Source organism: Rhinatrema bivittatum, chromosome 1 (assembly GCF_901001135.1).
Source record: "Rhinatrema bivittatum chromosome 1, aRhiBiv1.1, whole genome shotgun sequence".
NCBI lineage: Eukaryota > Metazoa > Chordata > Amphibia > Gymnophiona > Rhinatrematidae > Rhinatrema > Rhinatrema bivittatum.
The window spans coordinates 639,490,231-639,513,691 of record NC_042615.1 but is presented as its reverse complement, the minus strand read 5'-3'; the positions used below and the strand labels follow the sequence as shown (position 1 = coordinate 639,513,691).

General features: G+C 40.9%; 1 protein-coding gene across 3 annotated transcripts in view; it reads left to right on the top strand.

The window, feature by feature from the left end:
• Positions 1-23,461, top strand: part of PAM (peptidylglycine alpha-amidating monooxygenase) — a 780,628-nt gene that overhangs the window by 723,959 nt on the left and 33,208 nt on the right. For 2 of the 3 annotated variants that reach the window (XM_029572646.1, XM_029572654.1), the window contains one exon: positions 14,813-15,016. In XM_029572646.1, coding sequence (XP_029428506.1) covers positions 14,813-15,016 — 204 coding nt within the window. Of the gene's footprint in view, positions 1-5,828; positions 5,993-14,812; positions 15,017-23,461 lie in introns of those variants that run through there. The other variant, XM_029572664.1, reaches the window with a different exon arrangement.

Below are 23,461 nucleotides of genomic sequence, written 5' to 3'. Positions count from 1 at the left end.
CAGGTCAACAGGTTCCTCAGGATTTCTCATTTCATAATGTAGGCAATGAGACAGGGGGCTAGTTCCTGTTTGGACCTTACAGAGGCTTATGTACACATCCCGATAAGGGAGGTGCATCAGAAATATCTTCATTTTGCGGTGATATAAGGCATTGAGAAAGCAAGGGATATTGGTTCATCCCTACCTGAATGATAGTCTCATAAGAGTGAAGTTGAAATAAGAAAGTATGTGGACCATTGAGAAAGTATGAGAGTAGTAGAGTTTTTACAGGAATTTCACAAGAGCAGTTGTGAATTTCACCAAGAGCAGTTTAGTTCTATCCCAAATGCTGGAATATTGGGAGCTCTGTTTGACATGGACTTAGGTCATGTTCTTCTGACATGCCAAAGCATTCAGAAGCTGCTACAACAAGTTCTATTGTTGATCTCTGTCAAGAGCCCATCAATTTGGAGTTACCTGCAGCTTTTGGGGTCCATGGCAGAGCTTTGTTTCTATTTCCCTGGGCAAGGGAGCATAGGCTCTTCAGAGAGCACTGTTGTCCAGATGGGGCCCCTCAATCTCAGGAATTACTCTTAAAGCTTCCTGTACCGGGCCATGTCAAAGAGAGTTTGAACTGGTGGCTGGATTCCAGGAATCTGGAGAAGGGAGTGGAACTAGAATCCCCGGGATGGATTACATTGATGACAGAAGCCAGTCTATCTGGCTGGGGGACTCGCTATCCTAAGTCACTTTGCTCAGGGTCCATGTTTGCAGGAAGAATCGACATGGTCCATCAATCGTTTGGAGACCAGAGCAACTTTTGTTGTCTCTCTTGCATTTTGTATCTCTTTGGTTTATGAGAGGATTTGGAGAATTTTTGAGCAATGATACTCTAATAGGAAAGTTTCTCCCTAGATGACATCAGTGCCTTGTATTCTGGAGTTTTTGCAGGGAGATCTGGTGAAAAGGCTTAGCACTTAAATTCTTGAAGGCACAGGTTGTAGCTATTGCATGCTATAGAGGCTGTATGTTTACAAAATTGTTGTCATCTCATCTGGAGGTTTCGCATTTCCTGAGATGAGTGAAACCTATTAGATTCACAGTAAGGGATCTACTTCCATTTTGGAATCTGAGCTTAGTTTTATCCTTTTTGGCTAATTTTCAATTTAAGCCTATCAGGATGATTTTGTTGAAGCTACTTACCATGAAGGTGTTTTTTCTGGTGGTGATTTGTTCAGCTAGGAGGATTTCAAAGTTGAAGATGTTTTCTTGCAGTGAAGCATTTTTGGTGTTCACAAGGGCATATGGTCAAAATTCATACAGTACTGTCCTTTCTTCTGAATGTGGTACTGGCCTTTCATTTGAATCAGGTTGTCTGCCTTCATTTACTAAGCAGGAGGATAAGAGTACAAAGTGCTTCATTATTTGGATGTGAGGCGAGTTCTTTTGAGATATCTGAAAGTCATGATGTGATATTGAGCGGTCTTTATATGACAGAGCAGTCTGAATGCCAGACCTTTGCTTTAGAAGATACTTGTATTATTTACAGCACAACAGAAAGCCAAGAAAAAATTGCTTACTTCACTAGTTTGACCCTGTCACGAAGTTAGGGTATCCAGACTTATAAATTAGTGTCTGATCTAGTCTGCTTACCTTAGCAGCATAAAATCAAGAGTTACATTACTTGCAAATAGGACAGACTATTAGCAGGAGCCGCCTACTCCTTGGATAGGAGAAACACTCCTTTACACATGAATAGTTTTTGGAAATCAGATCTGTTCATGTTATTCAGTGGGCATAGGAAAGGCACAGCAGCAACCAAGGCTTCTATTGCACATTGGATTAAGGATGTCATTGCTGCAGTTTGCGTTGATTGGAGTAATCCCTTACCTCAGGAAGTCAGGGCTCATTCTTCTAGGGATCAGGTGACCACTTGGGCAAAATTCTGATTGGTTTCCCCACAGGAGCTTTGTAAAGCAGTGGCTAGATCTTCTTTATATTCTTTTTCAAAGCATTATCACTTGGAAATGAGAGCTAGAGAGGAGACATTCTTTGCCACAGAGGTATTGAAAGCAGGTTTGGCAATGTTCCACCGTATATAGGAGTAGACTGGGTACATCCCATTCATCTGGACTGGTTTGACTGGATGAAGAGGAAGGAGAAAAATTTTCATACCTGATAATTTCCTTTCCTTGAGTTCAGTCAGACCAATCCAGAACCCTTCCTCTTCTGCCAAACATTTTGATTCCTGATTACTGAGAACAGAAGTGAGTGATGGTCAGTTCATGGTAAGCATGAAAGTATCGATCTGTACATAGTTTGTTTGTCCTGTCATGTTTTTGTTGTTGTATATGGGAAGCCTTCTGGTTAATGGGATTTAAATTTCCAAAGTTAGCTTGTTACAGGTAATACTGGCAGGCTGAGTTCAGCATGGATGCATATAAGGGTTGACCATCTAACCTGTTAATCTCAGTCTCCATCTGCTGGTCGGTAGGCATAACTCATTCATCTGGACTGTTTGACTGGACTCTAGAATGAATAAATTATTTTACTTGCCTAAAGGAAAACATAGATGGAAGCTCCTGAAGGAACATAAACACCTTCAGACAATGTTAATTGGAAAACCGGGCAGGATGTGCATGATAGGCACACTTGGTGGTATTTGTTTTTAACACGATACTAATATGATCATGCATCTTGACTTTTGGGACAGAGAATTTGAATATTTCCTGACTTTGCTAGGATGAGATAGGCAAAAAGGAATTTGTTTCTTGCCATCCACCAAGAAACTCAAGTTCTTTCTGCAACTTTTTTTTTCTTTGCTTTCCATGCAAATGTATTATTAATTATTATAATGTGAGTTATGCATTCTTTTTTTGTGATTTAAATTTTTGATTCCAAAAACAATGCACAAACTTAAATAACAATAGAATTGCTTAGATATATAAAAATTAGGAAATCAATACAATTTTCCCGTCCCATAACCTCTAAGACCCTCCCCCGCTTAACCAATCCAAACATGCCGAAAATAGGGAAGATTCTGCATTAGAAAACAGTTCAGTTGCTCACCATTTCTACTTTTCTGTGTCCATGATGGATACTGTTGCCAGATTTTCATAAATTTGTCCATGTTGTCCATTTGAGCTGCTGTCAATTTCCCAAGGTAAATATTGAAAACAATTCCGGCTCTACTTTCAGGATAGTTGGGCAATCCACTTATTTCCAATGTGCAGCAATCACCATGCGTGTAGCTATTGCGATTTGAGAAAGAAATATTTGCTGGTACTTAACTGAGATCCAGTGGAGGAAAAGAAAGTAAAAAGAAACAAGGACTTTTAGGCACCTTACATTGTATGATTTCATAAAAGAGATTTAGTACACTATCCCAAAATGTGGATATTTTTGTATAGCACCACCAAATATGGAACATGGTGCCTTCTTGTCCACAATCTTTCCAGCACCTGTCAGACACATTTGGGTAAACCTTATGAAGTTTAACTGGTGTCACATACCAGTGGAAAAGTAATTTATATTCATTCAAAACCAAAAGAGCTGCTAAGGAGCTCTGCCTTAGATAAATAAAGCAGATATCCCATTCCGCTTCCTCTAAAAGACTTCCAATATCACTTTCCCAAGCTTTGAGATGTGTTGGTTTAGACTTCAATTCCCCTAACAAGTAAATATGTAATTTAGATATCACTTTTGTACTAGGTTGAGACGAGAAGTACAAACCTTCAAACAATGATTTATTTCCTATTAAATGTGATTTAATATGACTAAAATTCACATCATGGGATAGTTGCAAGTATGCAAAATAATCTGCAGGATTCAAATGAAACATTTCGCTAAGTTTATTAAACCCTACCATTCTGCCTGCGTCCCAAACTGACCAATAAACTGTAACCCTAAATTCCTCCACCGTCGGAAGGAATTGGAGCTTTAACCCAGCTTTAAAATCGCATATCGGAGTCCCAGCTGAAAAGATGCGGGTACCCAAAAATGTCCCTTTCCACCGATCCCTTATTTTGTATAGTTTGCTTAGTATAAGGGGAAATTAGAGAAGGCAATATTCTATAATGTGTTGGGAGCCAAAATTAACTCATAATTGCAAGCAAGTGCTTGTTCAATGGTTGCCCACTGTTTACAGTTTTTTACCTTATGCCGTTCCACTACCATCCTTAATTGTGCTGCTACATAATGCTTTTTGAAGTTGGAAATTCCCAGACTGCCCAACGCTTTAGGTTGTTATAAAATGTCTCGCCTCCCTAGGTGGCCTTCGTTTCCAGATAAAACTGAATATCCAAGCCTGGACAGTTTTCAAAAATGCCTTAGTTAAAGCTATAGGTAAGGTTTGGAAAAGATATAAGAAGCTAGGTAAAACATTCATTTTAATAGAGGCTATCTGCCACAACCATGACAAATTGTATCTATCCCACAATTCTAAGTCCCTAAACACCTTATCTACTATGGTTTTATAATTCAGGTGTAATAAATCTGCTCTTTACTCAAATGTACTCCCAGATATTTAATAGAAGTAGTTGCCCATTTAAATGGAAAAGTTGCTTGCAGTTGTACTTGTTTGGCCTCTGATAACCAAAGAGATATGTCTGACTTATCAATATTAATTTTAAATCTAGATACTTTGCCTTAAGACTGCAATTCCACTAATAAAGCATGTAATGATGTAATCAACAAACATAGAAATATTGTATGATGTATCTCCCTCCTGTATTCCCTTAATATCTATAGTGGTCCGAATCCTTGTGGAAAATGGCTCCATCACCAATGCAAAAAGTAATGGAGACAAGGGGCATCCCTGACTTGTACCCCTCTGAACTAAAAAGGGTGTAGAATAGCCTCCTTTAATCTTAATCTCGCTTCTGGATATGTGTATAACTTTTTAACCCAGCAAATTAAATTGGTACCCAAATCAAATTTTTCTAATACTCAAAATAAAAACGTCAATATACTCTGTCAAAAGCCATTAATAATGAAGTGAGAGATTGATGACACACCCACCAAATTAAGTCTAAAACCCTCCTGACATTATCAGATGCCATACGCCCAGGTATAAACCCCAATTGATTTTTATGGACAATAGAAGGCAATAATTTCCCTAAACAATTGGCTAACATTTTCACCAAATATTCAAGATCTATATTAAGCAAAGATATAGGGTGATATGATCCACATAATTTGGCATCCTTCCCTGGTTTGAGTAGGACTGTAATTCTAGTGACATCAGTGTGGGGAGCTATCTGTGTTTCTCCTAATAATTAAATGTTTTAATTAACAATGGCACCAGTTGATCAGCAAAAACTTTATAAAATTTGCCTGTATACCCATCTAGGCCTGGTGATTTCCTACTTTCAGTTCATTTATAGCTTGCTTAACTTCCATTTCTGCAGTGTTTCTATTCAGTAAATCCTGGTGTTCTACTTCAATACCAGGGAGTTCCACCATAGATAGATATTCATCTATTTAAACCAGTGATATAGATGAACCTTCTTTATGCAAATCATCATAGACTCTCTCTAATTTGTGAAACTTTTTAAAAGGCAGTTGCCCCCAAGATTTTTGATCTTGAGTATTTGGTTCGCTGCCCTTTGCATTTTTTTTAAAGATTGGGCCAATTGCTTCCCAGCTTTATTCCTGCCCTCAAAATAGCATTGCTTAGTCAGGTCTAGTTGATGGAATATCTCTGACATATTCAATTGTTGCAGTTCCTGCCTTGCCTTGAGTAACTTTATTAGATCCAAGGCTTTTTTGTGTTCTATGAGCCTGCTCCAAGATTTTAATTTGAGTTTCCAAACCACACCTAATTCTATTATTTTCTTCTTTTCTTGTAGCTGGCTCTCGCAATCAGATGTCCATATAACACAACTTTAAGACCTTCCCACAAGGATACTGCTGAAATAACACCATCACCATTGAATTCTACGTACTCCTTAATTAACATTCTTACATAAATCTATATCTTGTAATAAAGCCTCATTCAGATGCCAAAAACGTCTCCCTATGTCATCTTATTGTAAAACTATGGTTGCAGATGTAAATTTAGATACTAATAACTTTGGCATCCAACACTGTTAAAAACAAGTATGGTGGGGTGGGTATATCAATTCTGGAATACGGATCGTGTGGTTTTGAATAAAAGGTGCAATCTCTTGCATTGGTATATAAAAATTGCCAGATATCAATTACCCCAAATTTACACATTAAAGCTTTCAAGCCTGATCGTTGGGAATTGGGAACAAACATTTTCCCCGCTGACGTGTCAACATTCAGATTTAACACTATATTGAAATCCCCTCCAAAAATGAAATAGTCCCCTGTGTCACTCTCTAATTTTGTTTGTAATTCTTGAAAAAGTTTAGAGTGATCTACATTAGGACCATAAACATTCACAAAGATATACATCCCATTAGGATTAGACATTTGTAAGATTAAGTATCATCCATCTGTATCCTGATATAAGACTTGAAATGCTGCACAGATCTTATTAGAGACCAATATACCCACCCCCACCAAACTTGTTTTTAACAGAGTTGGATGCCAAAAAATCCTGTGGAAAGTATTTACTACATTTCACAATCCTTCGTCCCTCTTTCTTAAATGTGTTTCCTGAACAAATAGCACATCAGCTTTTAAGTGCAATGCTTCTTTAAACAACAATCTCCTTTTATAAGGAGAATTAAGTCCCTTAGCATTGATGGAGGCAAACCTAAAATGTGCCATATAAAATAAGGTAAGAAGTTAGTCTAAAATATAAAATAATAATAGAAATTAAGGATTAACATTTGCCGTCAGTGCCCAAGAAACTGATATCTGGCCAATAAAGATACTACAAAGCATAACAGGTATAGAATCTCTCTAAACCGAATACAGAAATATCCTTGGTTAAGTGTCTCCTCATCCCCTTTCCTCCCCCCCCCCCCCCATACCATCCTATACAATGGCAGCAGAGCCCTTTCTGACTCCATCAATAATTAAGGAATGTGGGTGAGATGTCCAAAACAAAAACCACAAATACAAAATAGATCCTGTAAAAGACCCATCTGGATTAAGTACCTTCTGAAAAACAGTACTAAAATATATAGACAAAATCTATAAACAATTGTTTAGACCAAGCATGGAACAACTTATGCTGGAGTCAATATAGCAAATGCCAGGATTTAAATCGCCAGCAGTCTATTATAATAGAACCTGTAGACTGATTCGCAATAACTCAAATATAAAAAAATGAACAGCCAGTGAATAAATAGCAAGTAGTTCAGGTTTCAGACATCTTGGATGAATTTGACCCTCTAGAGAGTCTCTGTAGACGACGATGTCCGTTGGTGGCTCTTTGCCATTTCAGAGCTTCTTTAGTATGATCAGTTGTGCTATCAGCTGGCTCCTCCACTATATTGGCAGTTATCCCCACAGCCTGTAAAATCTTTACTGCTTCAGTAGGGGGTCTTGATATGAGAGGTAACACCGCTGATGGTGAAAGTGAGTCCAAAGGGGAATAGCCATCTGTATCAGATGTTCTTCTTTCTTAAAGCATCAGCAACCATATTTAGAGACTTCCATTTTTGTAATGTTAGTGTAGAGAGTTCAAAATAAACTGCTACTTTATGACCCTGCCTTTAGTGGCCCTGAGGACTTTCTCCTTCACCTGATAACTCAGGTAGCAAGTGATTATATCCTTAGGTAAATTACCTCTTTTTGGACCTAAAACATGGACTCTTTCAATGCAAATATCACTGCAGCATTCCTCCCCTCCTTCTTTTGAAAGGAGAGGTTTGCTCAGGGATTGCACCACCGCTATGGCATCATTGTAATCTTCATGATCAGGGATCCCTCTAAAGCAGAGGTTGCATCTCCTGGACCGATTCTCCAGATCTTCTAGCTTTTCTTGTATTGTAGATTGCATTAAATGAAAGATCGCAGTTTAACAGTCGATTCTGCTTGCTCTTCAGCCTGGGTTTCCAGCTCATCCACTCTTCTCCCTATGTCTTCTATGTCACTTTTCAACTCTGTCACAGTATGGAGGATTTCTTCTTTCACCCCTTGTATATTCACAATAAGATCTGTAAACCACAAGGTGAAGTCAGTGTGAGATAAGCCTTCCAGTAGATGAGAGCTGAGGGCATTTGAAAGTTACACAGTTTTCTTTTTAGCCAGCACAGGCCCGCACTTATCGCCATCTTTAGTCTCTCCTCCACTGGTTTAATCGTGCTTTAAGAATATTGCCATAAGTCCACTGATGTCTTTCTCAATGTCATTAGGATTGGGTCCGTAGCTATTCAGAAGCCCGAATCTGTTTAAATCACTACTGGAGGTCAGATAAATAGAAAAAAATAGCAGGGGGGTAAGAGGGAGCAATCAACTCAGGCTCCCCTCATTGTCTGTGATGTCTCTTCCTCCAAGTTATGTATTTTTTATTCCTGATCAGCTAAGATCATTTCTTGAAGCTAATAGAATTGCCAAGGTCAATCAAAGTGTGGAGGCAGCTGTTAGTGAAGGCTAGGCAATGTGATTGTTCCCCGCCCAAGTTCAACATATGCTAAGCTTTTTCTGTATTTTCTGTATTTCTTTATGTTCTTAATTTCCTCATTTTCTCCTACTTTAATTTAGAGGTCTATTGTGCATATACTTGTCAGATGAATATTAGTTTTTGTTTTCGTCAAGCAATTTTCTTTATATTTAGTTGTATTAAAGTTATCTGTTATTGGTATTTACAATGAATTTTTTTTCTTGTAAATTGTGAAATTTTAAATCAACAAATAGTGTTAAGATTCTTATCAGCTGTATTATTTGAGATATATGTTTGGAGCCTTTAGGTAAACTGTCATCCCTGGGCATCAGCTATTATATATATGCTGCTGATATTAATTTCATATACCATGTAATTCAGATGGGAGGCCCCCTGGTGGAATGAATTAGTCAGTGCTTAAAAACGATACAGAAGTAGATGGGCTTGAATAAACTGATACTGAATATACAGAAAACAGTGTTCTGGCAAATATTCCTCATTTGGAGGTTGTTACAAATGAGTTGCAGATTTCATTAGAAACTTGAGATTTGGAGGTTTATCTGGACTCTAGTTTGTGTTTAAGATTACAAATTAAAATGGTTGCCAAGTCTGCCTTTTTTAAACTCCGAACGATTAGACATTTGTTTCCCAATCACATTTCAAACGATTATACAGGCATTAGTATTAAACAAATTGGACTACTGCAATTGCTTTTATTTAGGGTTCCCAAAAGTCCTCTTGGATTTGGTCCAAAATGTGGCTGCACGGCTAATTACTGGATATGGTTTTAGGGAGAGTATTATCCCACATTTGAGGGAATTACATTGGTTGCTTACTATTATTCATAAAACTATTTATGGAGAGGGAGCTTGTTGTCTTGATGATTTGTTGCCATTTTATATTTCTGCTTGTCTGTTGCATTCAGCAGGACAAAATCTATTGGCTATACCATCATAAAAAGAATATATATATATTTCAGAAGCAGTTTAGATTACTCATTACCGAACGAATTGAGATGTGCGTCAGATTATTAAAATTTTAGGAAGAGTGAAGGCAGTTCTTTTTAGACAGGCTTATGACTGATTATTGACTAGATGTCTTTAATTTATGTATTTTATGTTATGTTGGGGTTTGTTGCTATTTATTACATAGTTTGTAATCTCTCCCCAGAGTGCAGGTCCAGCACAGGTGGGGACATAGTTATTTATCTGCTCTACACACAAGGACCCTGGTTAGTTCCTCTGAATCTTCCCTTCCCAAGGTGCAGGTTCTTTTCACTAGGAGCAGAAAGGAGTCCTCTCAGGTCCCAGTGCGGGATGGCTAGCCTTATGCGTTGAATTCCCTGGGCCTGGTGAATTTTTACACAATGTGCTAGGTGCCATGTGCTAAGTGCCAAAGAATACACAGGGATCACTGAGTAAGTGTCCAAAAATAATACTTTACTGCAAACAGCCTGGTTGAATGGCACAAGTATTTCCAGCTTCACAGTTATAGCTCTTTATCTCCCTCTTTTTACAATGCTGTGTCCTCTATCTGTGCAGGAATCTTGAATGAGGCCAGGAATCCAGCTGCTGTCCTGGGTTAGGTTAAGCAGTGGTGCCTTCAGGTTAGGACCCTCTAGGGCCTCTTGGCACAGAGAGTTAATGTCTCTATCGCCCCAGAGTTGATTGAAGATACCAGATGGGTGTCCTCCCCTATTTCAGATTATTTTATTACTCACAGTTAGTTGTATCTTCTCTGGAAGGGGAGCCTGGGTGGAAGGGATCCTAGCTGGAGCATCAGGTCTACTGATAGGAAGAGGGGCAGAAAAAATACTTCCTCCCAGGTCTTGAGAAAAGAACTTCTTTGTTCCCCAAAATAGATAATTTTGGATGTCCTCTGCAACAGGTCACCACCACTTCAGGGGCAGGTCATCCCTAAGCCTGGGAGTCTTCTACTCATGGTTCTCAGAAAGGTCCAGGCCTTCAGCAGGGCTCCTCAAATAAAGGTTCAAAACTCAACTCAATCCCTGGACAAAACACTCTGTTCCTCAGGTGGAGAGTATAGCAGTGTAATCCAAACCCACCCTGGAGAGTCTTAGAGGGTTTCCAAGGCTCCAGGTAGGCCAAAAAGTAACTCAAGATAAAAAGCTCTAACCTCTCTCACTAACATCCAACTTAGACTGCCCCCAGAGCCCAATACAGAGCTCTGCTATAAAACCTTTCCCCAGGGGTATCCATTACAGCTCTGCCATTGGGAGGGCTGTCCCAGAATGGATAATCCCCCTAATTAGTTTCCTAACTGCACTAGATTGAATCCCAGGGCTTATTTGTAACTCAGAAAGTGGTCCGGCTTATATATTGATCAATTATTACTGTGAATGTTTGGCTCTAATTTGCAATGGTCAATTGCATTGGAATTTGCGGAATATAAAATGAGTTAGTTAAATTAGTTTGGAAGGGGAAAAGCATCAGAAGAAAAATGCTTATCATTCTTAAGGTGCTACTAGACACATGTAGAACTGTACAATGTGATAAGTATTTAAGTATAATAAATACCTGCCCCAAAAGAGCTTACAATTTAATTGGGTACTTAAGTAATGCAAGATAGAGACTTGCCCAAGATCACAATGGGTGTCAGTAGAGGAAGCAGAATTTGACCCCTGGCTTTCCTAGCTCTCAATCCATTGTTCTAAGCCACTTTTCCTCCCACAGGTTCAAATCTCTGTGGATACTTTTTCCCTAAGCAATTGTTAAAAAGAGAGTATGCTTCTACTTTTCCCTGTAATTAGAGAATGAAATAGTGAAGCTGTCAAATTTTCTAATCTAACTGGTCTGTAGACCATGTAACAAAAAATAAATCCTGCCGTCATTCTAGAGGGAAGGGGAATAGGGGCTTCATGTTGGTGGGAATTGCTGTTCTCGGAACAGATGGTCATTGGTGGGATAGGAAATCTCCCATGCTAATTGGCCCTTTCACTTGGGTCTACTTATCACAGGGGATTTCCAAAACAGGTAGACAATTTTAAATTTTAATGTGCAAAATAAAGAATTAACACATGCTTGGGAGGCAGGTGTTAAATATTTGGTGTTAGGTGCATGCTAAATAGCTTCTGAAAAGGCATACCACGCTATTTTGTGTCTGTCTGCCTAAAGCTTTACTTGCATGTGACATTCCTTCATTTACATGCAGACATTTATTTATTTATTTATTTATTTACTTACTTACGGGTTTTTATCTACCGACATTCGTAGGTGCATCATGCTGGTTTACATATAACGGTGTAACAGGAAAAAGAGTTACATAAAACAGGACATGAAATATTTTAGTGCATAGGCCCCTATGTGTTACTGTTGAAAGATGGCTGGTTCTCCTTTCTTCCACCTGACCCCCACTGGAGGGGAAGAGTGGAGAGGTGGGAGTGGGATTCTGTGAAAGCTGCTTCTGAAGCAGAATCAGCACATTTAAGGAGCAAAAGCCAGTCTTGATAACCAAACCCAGGGCTCCCTTGCTGCTACAAAACAATAAGGCCAGCCCAGAACTTTATGAAAAACTTCACTCTTTGTACTCTACAGTAATATATAGTATATATTAACCTTCTAAATTTATTTATGCAATTCCTTTCAATTTCCCTGAACTCCTGGGAGCAGCCTTGATAGCAGTAATAACATTTGATATTCATGGAATTTTCTAGAATGAGCCACAGTAATTATTTCCAGGGTCAATCATTTCTTCTTGGTTAATGTCCTTTGGTGTCTTAAGGTCCTTATCAATGTATATAATGGACTGCTGAAGTAAAAAGAAGGTAGGATCTTTGTCCAAGAATTGTAGCCGCCTCTCATTAGTCTAGAAATAAAGAGGGAGGTCTATGATAATACTGAAAGTGGGTGAATTGTATTGGCTATTTGTAAATTATCTTGTGAGGTTTCTCCCATTTCTTTAGGCTTGCATCCTAATTGGAATCCACTGCAACTACAACACTATAAACCTTCAGTTGCCACTACCAAGCGTTTTCCCCCATTTTAATATCTTGCTTCCCTCCATTCTTGCCCAGCCATCATGTGGGCAGTTATTGACCAGGAGCCACAGGCAATGTTTCCCCTCTGGAACCTGACTCGCCAGCTGGGTGCAATGACTGGGACTGGGATTCTTTTACCAGAACATGGGCTGGTAGAAACCATTTGAATGACAGGGGCCTGCTATCTAGATTGTCAACAGCCGAGCTTGGGGGCAGTGTATGAAAGGTTAAAGAATGACTTTGTTGTTTCCTTCAAACACAAGAATTCTTCAGACTCATCTTCCTTTAAAACAGTATTTCCCAACCAGTGTGGCATCAGAAAAGACACCACTGCCTGCTACTCGGATCCAGACCAACACCGGGGCTTTCAGCACCTCACAGCAACAAGAGACACCACCAGTGGCTGTTAAACTTGTAGATGCACCTTTCTGAGAATGTGTGTAATCTTGCATGCCTCTTTCTAACCGCAGAATGAGGCCAGAGTGTGATTATTAATGGGCAGCGTGCAGGTCATGAATAGCCAGGCCCAAACAGTACACACAACACCGCCTTATCCCTTTTCTTCCTCTTGAGCTTTCTTCTTTGAATCCTCCTGGTCTCTGTGTTATCCCCACACTGAGTAGGACAGGTTGAGAGCGTGTTCTGAGCACTGGATGTCTCTCATTCTGAGTGTTCGGAGGAGCTCTCTGAGAGCCACAATGCAGCAGCCAAAGTGAATAACTGAACTGGTTGCCCACATCACACCGATTTCTCTCTTTTCCTGTACTTGTATGTAGAGGGACCTGTTCATTGTGGCAAGTTCAGGTATGTGTCTGCCCCCTCTCTCTCTCTTAGTTTAACATTTGGAAGATAGACTGGTGGGGTTGTCAGTGCTTCCATAGCTTTTCTTTTGACCATATTGGTCCACACCATGTCTGCATTGCCAGCCCCATAAAGGTCGGTGTTCTATGCATCAATTTTGTTAATGTAGGTGTACCTTGGACTTGAAAAGGTTGGGAAACGCTGCTTTAGAAGAGAACATGCCATGGAAGGATGCACTCTATGATATGGTTAATGTGTAGATCAGAGCTACCCTTAAGAACATTTAAAGAGCAGTTAGGCTAAACCTTTATCTCCTGTTGAAATACATTGAGAGCAACTGTTTTAAGGAACAATAACAAAAAAAATAATAAACTGGTCAATTTGCTATCCAAAATGAGGGGACTATCTCTTGTAAGGAGAGAAAGTTAGTACATGTGTTTTCTCTAATGTATCATTTCTGGTTTCTCTGAATAGATAGTCATTATTAAGAAATTGTCTGGCAAGCTTGGTAATTACAGCCTCTGTTCTGCAAAATTAAAGACGTGCACAGTAGTCAAATATTGCCCTAATATTTTTTTTCCAGCATGAGGAAAAATACAGTAGAACAGATTGAACAGAGGTGTTTGAATGTCACTCGGACAATCCTCAGCTTCATTTTGTGTAAAATCAAATGTAAGGCCCAAGTCCTCGTGTCAGGACAGTTCCTTCTTGGTGTCTTGTCTGAGATCATGAATTTGTAGATTGTGAAGGGTTTGAGAGGGGATTCCCTGCTCTGTCACCCAGGCCCACAGGGGGACACACATTTGTTTGTACCCTGGCCAAACTAAGAGGATTAAACCTGTAAAAAAAAAAAAAATCCTCAAAATAAAGGCCTATGGTGATTGAATATTAAAAATTATTGATGAAATAAGTTCTGTTCTGCCCCCTTCCTCCCACCCCTCCAAAAGTCCTTCACCATTTTTTTTACTTCTCCCTCCGTTCTGCAGACCCACACCAAGCTGGGAGTATCTTTTCCAGGCTCCAGCCACAGGTCTTCCCCTGGTAAGGAAGCCCAGCCTGTGTAGCAGATGCCGTCTGCAGTCCCACTTCCTCTGCATTCTCCCCTGTATCTTCGAGAGTCCGGCCTGGAGTCTGCCTTCTCATATGTGGCCACCCCTGCACTGGCTGAGGTTACATGATGATCCATGGCGCAGACCCCAGCACACCTTAACTGGTGGCCATTTACTTTCATCCTGCGCCTTTACCTTTCCTAGAGCCCCCTGGCATGCCTTAACTCTTTCACTGGAGGACAAACCTGCAGCACTATACCAGCGACTCCTCAGCTCTTGCTCAGCATCCACCCTCATTAGAACCTCCTGCAGCACTCAGCACGCGCTGCTAGCCACTTCCCACGCCTTCTTCCAGTCAGTCTAGACGGAGAGTATTGTTTGATAGTGTCATTTGTGCTTCCCTGTTGGTCAATTATATCTAGTGCAAGGATTTTAATGCCTCTCTTTTTTTTTTTTCTTGTAAAGAAACAGAAATTCTAGAAACCAAAGTGAACAGTAAACCCAAAGTGACCGAACTCGTGAAGGAGAAAGAAAAACAGAAAAGTGTTGAGCAGACAACTGGCACAGGAGTTTCATTTGTCCTCATTACAACTTTATTAATAATTCCCCTTGTTGTCCTGCTTGCGATTGCGATATTCATACGCTGGAGAAAAGTGAAAGTCTATGGAGGTTAGTAAAAACTGTCTCTTCCTTGATCACTGCTTTACACTTAGCTTGCACTGCTTGGTGTCTACACATCCTAACCATATTTGACAACTGACCATTTTATCCACAGCTCTTGTTAATTGCATTTCGGCTTTAGGTTCCATAAAAAAAAGATAACTAGCTATTGAATTGAAGAACAGGAACTTCCTGAAAGGGCCATTTCGAGGGGAAAGCAGGAATCTGAGCAACTACTTTGAGCTTCATGCTTTGGGGGTGGGGGGTGAGGATGGAGAGTGACTCTGTGCATCAGCAGTTTCTGACAGTCTCTGGTGGGTGTGCCAAAATCCACACATCAGTAGCTTCTGGCAGACCTGGTAGCCCAATGCTGGAAAATTCCTTCCCTGCCGTGCCACAAGTCCTTGGTCCTTTCATGTCAGTCCCGAGGCGTAATCCTCCCTCTGCTTTTTCCCGCCGGCAGAAGGAAAGCAGTGCTTCTTACTTGTGTCTTCCTCCTCCTTCTCCTGCCAGCTTTAATAAAATTAGTCTGAATGCGCAAGGTTTAGCGCATTCAGACTTCAAAGGGAAGCTGGCAGAGGAGCCAGGTATCCCAGCACTGCTCTTCTCTGAGTGCAGGTGAGATAGGAAAAGGCTTGTGCTAGGGAGGATTGTGCCAGAGGGAGAGTGCAGGGAAAAAGGCATGAGTTTGGAGGGAAGCCCGCCTTCCCCTTTCCCAAGTTGGTCCTGCTTCTGAAATGCAGAATTATTATCACAGCAGAATATTTCATGTGCAGAAAAACAAAATTTCATTAGAAAGGACTAATTTTGATGTACTATTTTCTGGTTGCTTTCTTGTCCATAGTGAGAGCACTGGGCTTCCCTGTAGTGTCATTTCACATTCTCTGAGTGTATAACTAGCACCCCCCCCAGACACACGTGCACATATACACACGCTTCCGTCTTCCCCATCATCAAAAGCTGACAACATATCTAGGTACCACGAGTGTCCACATATTTCATGGATAGTTCATTTTTCTGTGCGCTATCCATTCATGGGTATTAATTTTCCAAAATTTCCTTAGAGCATAACAGCTTCAAAATATATCTCATTATCATCCCAAATCATCTTGGCCATTTCTTGCTTTGGCCTGCATCAATGGTGATGCTCTGAGGCTGCTGGTGTATCATAGAGCTTCCTACAATTTTTGCCTCCATTCTGGTTGGCAAGCAGTGGATGTATGGCTCCTTGTCTGTGTCCACTGTATGGTGCTGCTTTAGGGGGTTATTTTCCAACTCGCGTTATGGCCTTTTCGCATGCGTTAAGGCATTTTCGAATGCGAAAAACACCTTAACGCATGTGAAAAGCACTATAATGTGTGGTGCGATACTAATTTTTAAAGGGGGAGGAGTTGGGGGCAGGAGTTTTGGAAAAGTGGGCTGGCTTCACACAGTTTTAATGCCGAAAATAACTACACCTTTTTCATTGGCGTTAAGCTGTGCGATATGCCCATAACACAAATTGCGATTTTTTTCGCAAATTGTATTTTGGGCATTTTTAAGCTGGGAAGGGCTCTGAGATGGGGGGAGGGCCAAAGAGGGGAGAGAGAGAGAGCCTCTGGGGTTGGCACCATAGTAAGCAGCTATTTATGCTACTATAGGAAGCCCACCTAGTTACTCGAGGTGAGGTTTAGGTATTAGAGTAGGGGTTAGGGGCTAGAGATGTGAATCGTGTGATCGATCGTCTTAACGATCGATTTCGGCTGGGAGGGGGAGGGAATCGGATCGTCACAGTTTGGGTTTTTTAAATATCGTGTAAATCGTGTAAATCGAAAACCGGCACACTAAAACATCCCTAAAATCCACCCCGACCCTTTAAAATAAATCCCCCACCCTCCCGAACCCCTCCAAAATGCCTTAAATTACCTGGGGTCCAGTGGGGGGGAGGGCGGGAAAACCGGAACACTAAAACAACCCTAAAACCCACCCCGACCCTTTAAAATAAATCCCCCACGCTCTTGAACCCCCCCAAAATGCCTTAAATTACCTGGGGTCCAGAGGAAGGGTCCTGGTGTGATCTTTCACTCTCGGACCTCCGTGCATTGTAGAAATGGCGCCGGCGCTACCTTTGACCTGTCTTATGACAGGGCAAAGGTAGCGCAGTCGAATCGTGTTGCCGTACGGCCGGCGCCATTTTGCGCAAAATGGCGCCGGCCGTACGGAAAAACGATTCGCGGTAGGAGATCGTTCCGGACCCCCGCTGGACTTTTGGCAAGTCTTGTGGGGGTCAGGAGGGCCCCCCCAAGCTGGCCAAAAGTCCCTGGGGGTCCGGGAGCGATCTCCTACGCTCCTGCCGTCGGGGGACAAAAAAGCCAAAATGGCGCCGGCGCTACCTTTGCCCTGTCATATGACAGGTCAAACATAGCGCCGGCGCCATTTCTACAATGCACGGAGGTCCGAGAGTGAAAGATCACACCGGGACCCTTCCTCTGGACCCCAGGTAATTTAAGGCATTTTGGGGGGGTTCGGGAGGGTGGGGGATTTATTTTAAAGGGTCGGGGTGGGTTTTAGGGTTGTTTTAGTGTGCCGGTTTTCCCGCCCTCCCCCTTCCCCTTCCCCCGATTTACGATTTTTTGACGATAAATCGGGGGGAATTGTTATTGTATCGCGGCTCTAACGATTTTTGACGATTTAAAATATATCGGACAATATTTTAAATCGTCAAAAAACGATTCACATCCCTATTAGGGGCCACTTTGACATGCAGAGTGAGATGTACAAACAGAACAGTGCTCTCTTGTGAAGATTTGATGTCCTTCGGAGTGAGGAAACTCACACAAAGATGAGATTTGTACAGTGTTCTCTCAACCTAGCTTGATGGACTCTCTACCTGGGTAAATAGCTAACTACTAGAAGGGCCTTGTAGATAGTCTCTCTTTCTCTCTCTCTCTAGTGGTTGTAGGTAGGAAATGCAATAATTGTGGTATTACCGCAAAGTGCGAAAAAGTTAACGCACTTTGCGGTAATACCTATGCGAAGCGCTAAGATGGCGCACGTTGCGATAAATAGGCTATTACCATAAAGCACGCCCCTCTTCCTATCGCATGCGATACTTTGATGAATCTAGCCCTTAATCTATTACAGGAATGTCCCAGCTGCAGTCCTCAAAGACTGCGAATCGATCAGGTTATCAGGAACTCCCTAATAGAGAGATTTGCTTGCACAGTGCCTCCAGTGTGTGCATGTTCTTGAGGGACATTCTGAAAACCTAACTGCTTTGCTGCCCATTTGGACACTTTTGCTCTTTCGTATCAAAATTTTAAAAAGTGTTACCTGTAGCAATCTAAATGAAATGAGAACATGCCATTAATACTGTTCATTGTAGTAGGAGGCCCAGGTAATGTTGCCTTGGGGTTTTCAGTGGAATGGAATGACGCAGATAAGAAATGAAATGAATCATCACCAGTAAATATGTAAAGTTAGACGCTGATATATATATAGTTGAATGAAAACCTAACTTCAGTTCTGATGGATCACATACTCAATGAGATAAATTTTTCAGTTTTCATACTGATTTTGCTAATTGTAATTCAGAAGTTTGAAATGTCTTAGACTAGTGCTTGTATAGATAATGTACCATGCTGTGTAGCTTTGCATACTGTATAAGGTATTGCCTGGGGTAAACCAGCAGGCTCTCCAGCCTGGTACACATGGTGCCTGGTACACATGATGCCATTAAAAATGTGCAAACTTCCAATTTTTTCATTCGCTGGAATATTTTACAGGGCTTTTTTTTTTTTTAAGCCAGCAAAATATTATTGTTTGCTAATGATCTTATATTTAGAACTATATTTTGTAATGTAACATTTCTGAAGTTTCTGGTTATTAAAACTATGATCCTACTCATGGATACTGAAATTGTCTCACTCTCTCACATCTAACTAGCTGTTTCTTTGCCTTAAAAAAAAAAAATAGAAGGTGCATGTAGGGGCCTAGGAGTTCTCAGAAATGGGGTGTAGAGTTTATATCTTATAATTTTAATACACAAAAATCAGACTAAACCTTGCAGCATGCCACAGTGGTTTTCCATATTTCCACAGGGCTTCTCAAACTTTGTATTAATAAGTCTGGTCTCTGAGACATTCTCCTGCTGACCTAGGAACTTCATAAGCAAATGGCAGGGGTCGGAGAGCTAGAAGAGAGAGTGATATCTCAAAATATTTGGTGCCTCACCCTTAGTTTGGGCTTTAGAGAACCACACAACCTTATGGTCCTCTCATGGCTTAATTCTTCAAAACACAAGGAGCTGGAATCAATCCTGCATTAGGGATGTGCATTCGTTTTGAACGAATGCGCAATCCGCAATGTATATGTCCCTATTCGTTGCATTCGTGGGGTTCTGAAATGTATGGCGAACCCCCACGAATGCAACGTATCATTAACGAATAAAACCCCACCCTCCTGACCCCCCCAAGTCAGGAGGGTGGGGGTTGTACTTAATTAAATTTAAAGGGTTGGGATGGGGTTTTTTTCCAACTTTAATGGGAAATGAATACCATATGTAACTAATGGAGGAATCGGGGTCCCCCGAAAACGGATGCAAAGGATTTGGGTCCCGACGAATACGAATACTGAATCGGACGAAGCCGTCTCTGCTGCACATCCCTATCTGGCATATCAAATGTACCAAAATAACAAACGGATTGTATTAACAATTGTAATCCAGCTGTAATCCAATTAAATTCAAATTTTAGATTTCAATTTTAAATATTTAAATATCTTGCTGAGACTACGCATCCTAAAGAAGAGAATTTCAGAGACATGTAGCAACACATTTGGGCATAAATGATCTTCTGTAGTGACTCCTGAAGAAGCAACTTGTGCTTGCGAAACACCGGCCGGTCAGGTGAGTCCACTACATCACAATATTGTTCTCGTATACAGACAGACAGACAATTTGCCTTTCATTATAACTTTTTGGTTGAACAAAATTGGCTTTTGAAACACTTTTGAAACACTTTGGTGTTCCCTCACAAACCGCAAATGATTGAAAGGTCCGGGCGGCTTTAACTTCACAGTAAAGCATGCCGACAGGCTTGCTGATGCGGATTTAAAAACGAAATCTAAAATTTGAATTTAGTTGGATTACAACTGGATTATAATTAATACAATCCTCTTGTTAATTCTTCAAAAGCCAACCTTGCATTCTAAATAGAGGTACTATATCATTGAGAAGGCTTTTGCTTATATGTGGTTGAAACTATTATAAAGAACAGAATTGCAGGCATAGTTTAATGGGACAAAACCAACATGGATTTAGCCAAGAAAAGTCTTGCCTCAAAAATTTGCTACATTTTTTTGAGGGTATAAATAAACATGTGGATAAAGGTGAGCCAGCTGATATAGTGTATCTGGATTTTCAGAAAGTGTTTGACAAAGTACCTCATGAGACTTTTGAAGAAATTAAAAAGTCATAGGCTAGGACATAATGTTCTATTAAAGATTGAGAATTGGTGTAAGATAGAAAACAGAGAGTAGGGCTAAATGGTCAATTTTCTCAATGGAGAAAGATGAATAGTGGAGTGCCCCAGGGATCTGTACTGGGACTACTGTTTTATTACATTTATAAATGACCTAGAGATAACAAGTGAGACAATCAAATTTGCTGATTGTGAGAAATTGCAAGAGAACATTGCATTCTCACAGGACAAGCAGGATGGTAGTCCTCACATATGGGTGACATCACAGGATAGAGCCCAATTATAGAACAGCTCCCAATCCCCTTTCGAGTGATGGTTGCCTCGGTGACCCGGACACCGAAAAGGTCAGTGCCTTTTCTGGACGGGGTTTCTTCAACAGTGGCTCGGACAATGGCGAGATTGATGATTTCGCTCCCTCAATGGTCCGAGACTTCTGATGTCGGTGGCGATGTTTCTCTCTACGATCCCTTCGATCCTGAGGGGAAGTAGAGGTGGCTTTGAAGGCCAAGAAGTCATCGATGCCAGACGGTCACTGGTCGGTGGTTGATACTAGCGCAAAGTTGACGCTGCCAGTTCTGATGACGTCGATGCAATAGACGGTGTCGGGGTTTGAGCACGGAAGAGAAGTTCCATCTTCTCCATTCTTGCCTTGCAAGCTTTTGGTATCATTAGGGCACATTTGGTGAAGGTCAGGACATCGTGCTCACATCCAAGACACATTATACAGACCTTATGAGGGTCTGTTATGGACACGGTGCGATTGCAGTCTGGGCACCGACGGAACCCCAACGCCATGACCATGAAAAATTTGAGCCGCAGTACGGTTGACGGCCAGTAGGCCATGAGAGCCAAACTCGACGGGAATCAACCGAAAATGGGTAGAAAACTTACCGGAGTACCGCAGCTTGAAAAATTGAAGGAGGGACCCCTGTGGGGGTAAGAAAGGTTTGTAGTAATTCCATGAGGAAATTTCCTGTCAGGAATCTCTGTGGAGCTCCTTAACCGCGTGGCTACTGCTGTGCGGAAAAAAGACGACTAAAGGGGAACCCCTGCTGGCTGCAGGGTTGGTGCCATGCTGGGCATGCCCAGTAGGGGCCGGTCAAAGTTCTAGAATCTTTGACAAAAGTGTTCTGTGATTGGGCTCCATCCTGTGATGTCACCCATATGTGAGGACTAACATCCTGCTGTCCTGTGAGAACACCTGTTACAGGTAAGCAACATTTGCTAATCTAGGGAAGGCTGTGCATCCAAATGGTAGATGACATTTAATGTGGGCAAGTGCAAAGTGATGCACATAGGGAAGAGCAATCCAAATTATAGCTACACAATGCAAGTTTCCATATTGGAAGGAATAATCCAGGAAAAGGATCTAGTCATCAGTGTGGATAATATGTTGAAATCTGCTTGGCTGCCACTGCACAATCTGAATTGTGCAGCGGCAGCCAAGAAAGTAAATAGAATGCTAGGGATTATTAGGAAAGGAATGGAGAATGAAACAAAATATGTCTCTGCATCATTCCATGGTGAGACTGTACTTTGAGTATTATGTGTAGTTTTGGACACCGCATCTCAAAAAAGATATAATGGAATTAGAAAAGGTACAGAGAAGGGCAACCAACATGCTAAAAGGGGATGGAATGAGTTCCCTTTGAGGAAAGGCTAAGCAGGTTAGGGATCTTCGGTTTGCATAAGAGAAGCTGAGGAGAGATATAATAGTGGTCTGTAAAAGAAAGGGTAGGTGGAACAGGTAAATGCAGATATGTTTACTATTTCAAAAAGTATAAAGATTAGGGAACACATAATGAAATTATACATTTAAGACAAATAGAAGAGAATTTTTTTTTACTTGGCGCATTATTAAACTGGAATTCATTGCTAAAGGAAATGGTAAAAGCTATTAGTGTAGCTGGGTTTAAAAAAGGTTTGGAAAAGTTTTTGTAATAAAATTCCATAAACCATTATTAAGCTAGACTTGGGAAAATCCACTGTTTATCCCTGGGATAAGCAGCATGGAATCTGAGCTTTTAGGATCCTGTGACCTGGATTGGCTTCTTGCCTTGATGAACTCTTGGTCTGACCTGGTATGGCAAATCATATGTCCTTAGAATGGTAAATGCACATCAACTTAACATTCACTATGTAAGCAACTTTCTATTGCTAATTGTTAATGGAAACCCACTGGGTAGGTGACTCTATGGACTTGCCGCTCATCTTTCCAGTGAGTCAACAGTTTGAGAGACGTCTTCTGTTGCCCAGTCAGCTGTTTATGCCCAGCATCTTTACGCCCATTCTTACTAATCCAGCACTTTATTTTTATATAGCGCTGGTAGGGTACACAGTTCCTTGCCAGATTAACATAGATAAGTTGATAAAGGGACACAGTATACTGTAGATATTAGTTACAGAAGGTAAGAATGTTCTCTGCCCAAAGTGCTTACTAACTCAATGGGAACAAAGAAAGACAAGATATAAGGAGGGCTTGAGAATGAGTCAGACCAAGGTCCATCAAGCCCAGCATCCTGTCTTTGACAGTGGCCAATCCAAGTAGCAAGTACCCGGCATATCCCATAAAATAGATCTCTTTCCTGTTATTTACTCCCAGAGACAGCAGTAGCTTTCTTTATTCTACCTGTCTAATAATGTGTTAATAGACTTTCCCTCCAGAAACTTTTCCAAACCTCATTTAAACTCTGCTATGCTAGCCACCTTGATCACACCCTTTAGCAATAGATTCCACAGCTTGATAGTGCACTGAGTGAAAAACTACTTTCTATGATTTATTTTAAATCTGCTGGGTGTTAGTTTCAAGTTCTTGTTTTAGTATTTTTGAAATGATAAATAATTTGTCCTTACCTGTTTACTCATGATTTTATAAACTTCTATCATGTCCCTTCTCAGTAATTTCTTTTTCAAGCTGAAGATCCCTAACCTGCATAGCCTCTAATTATAAGAGTTGTTCCATCCCCTTCTTTATTTTGACACCCTTCTCTGCACC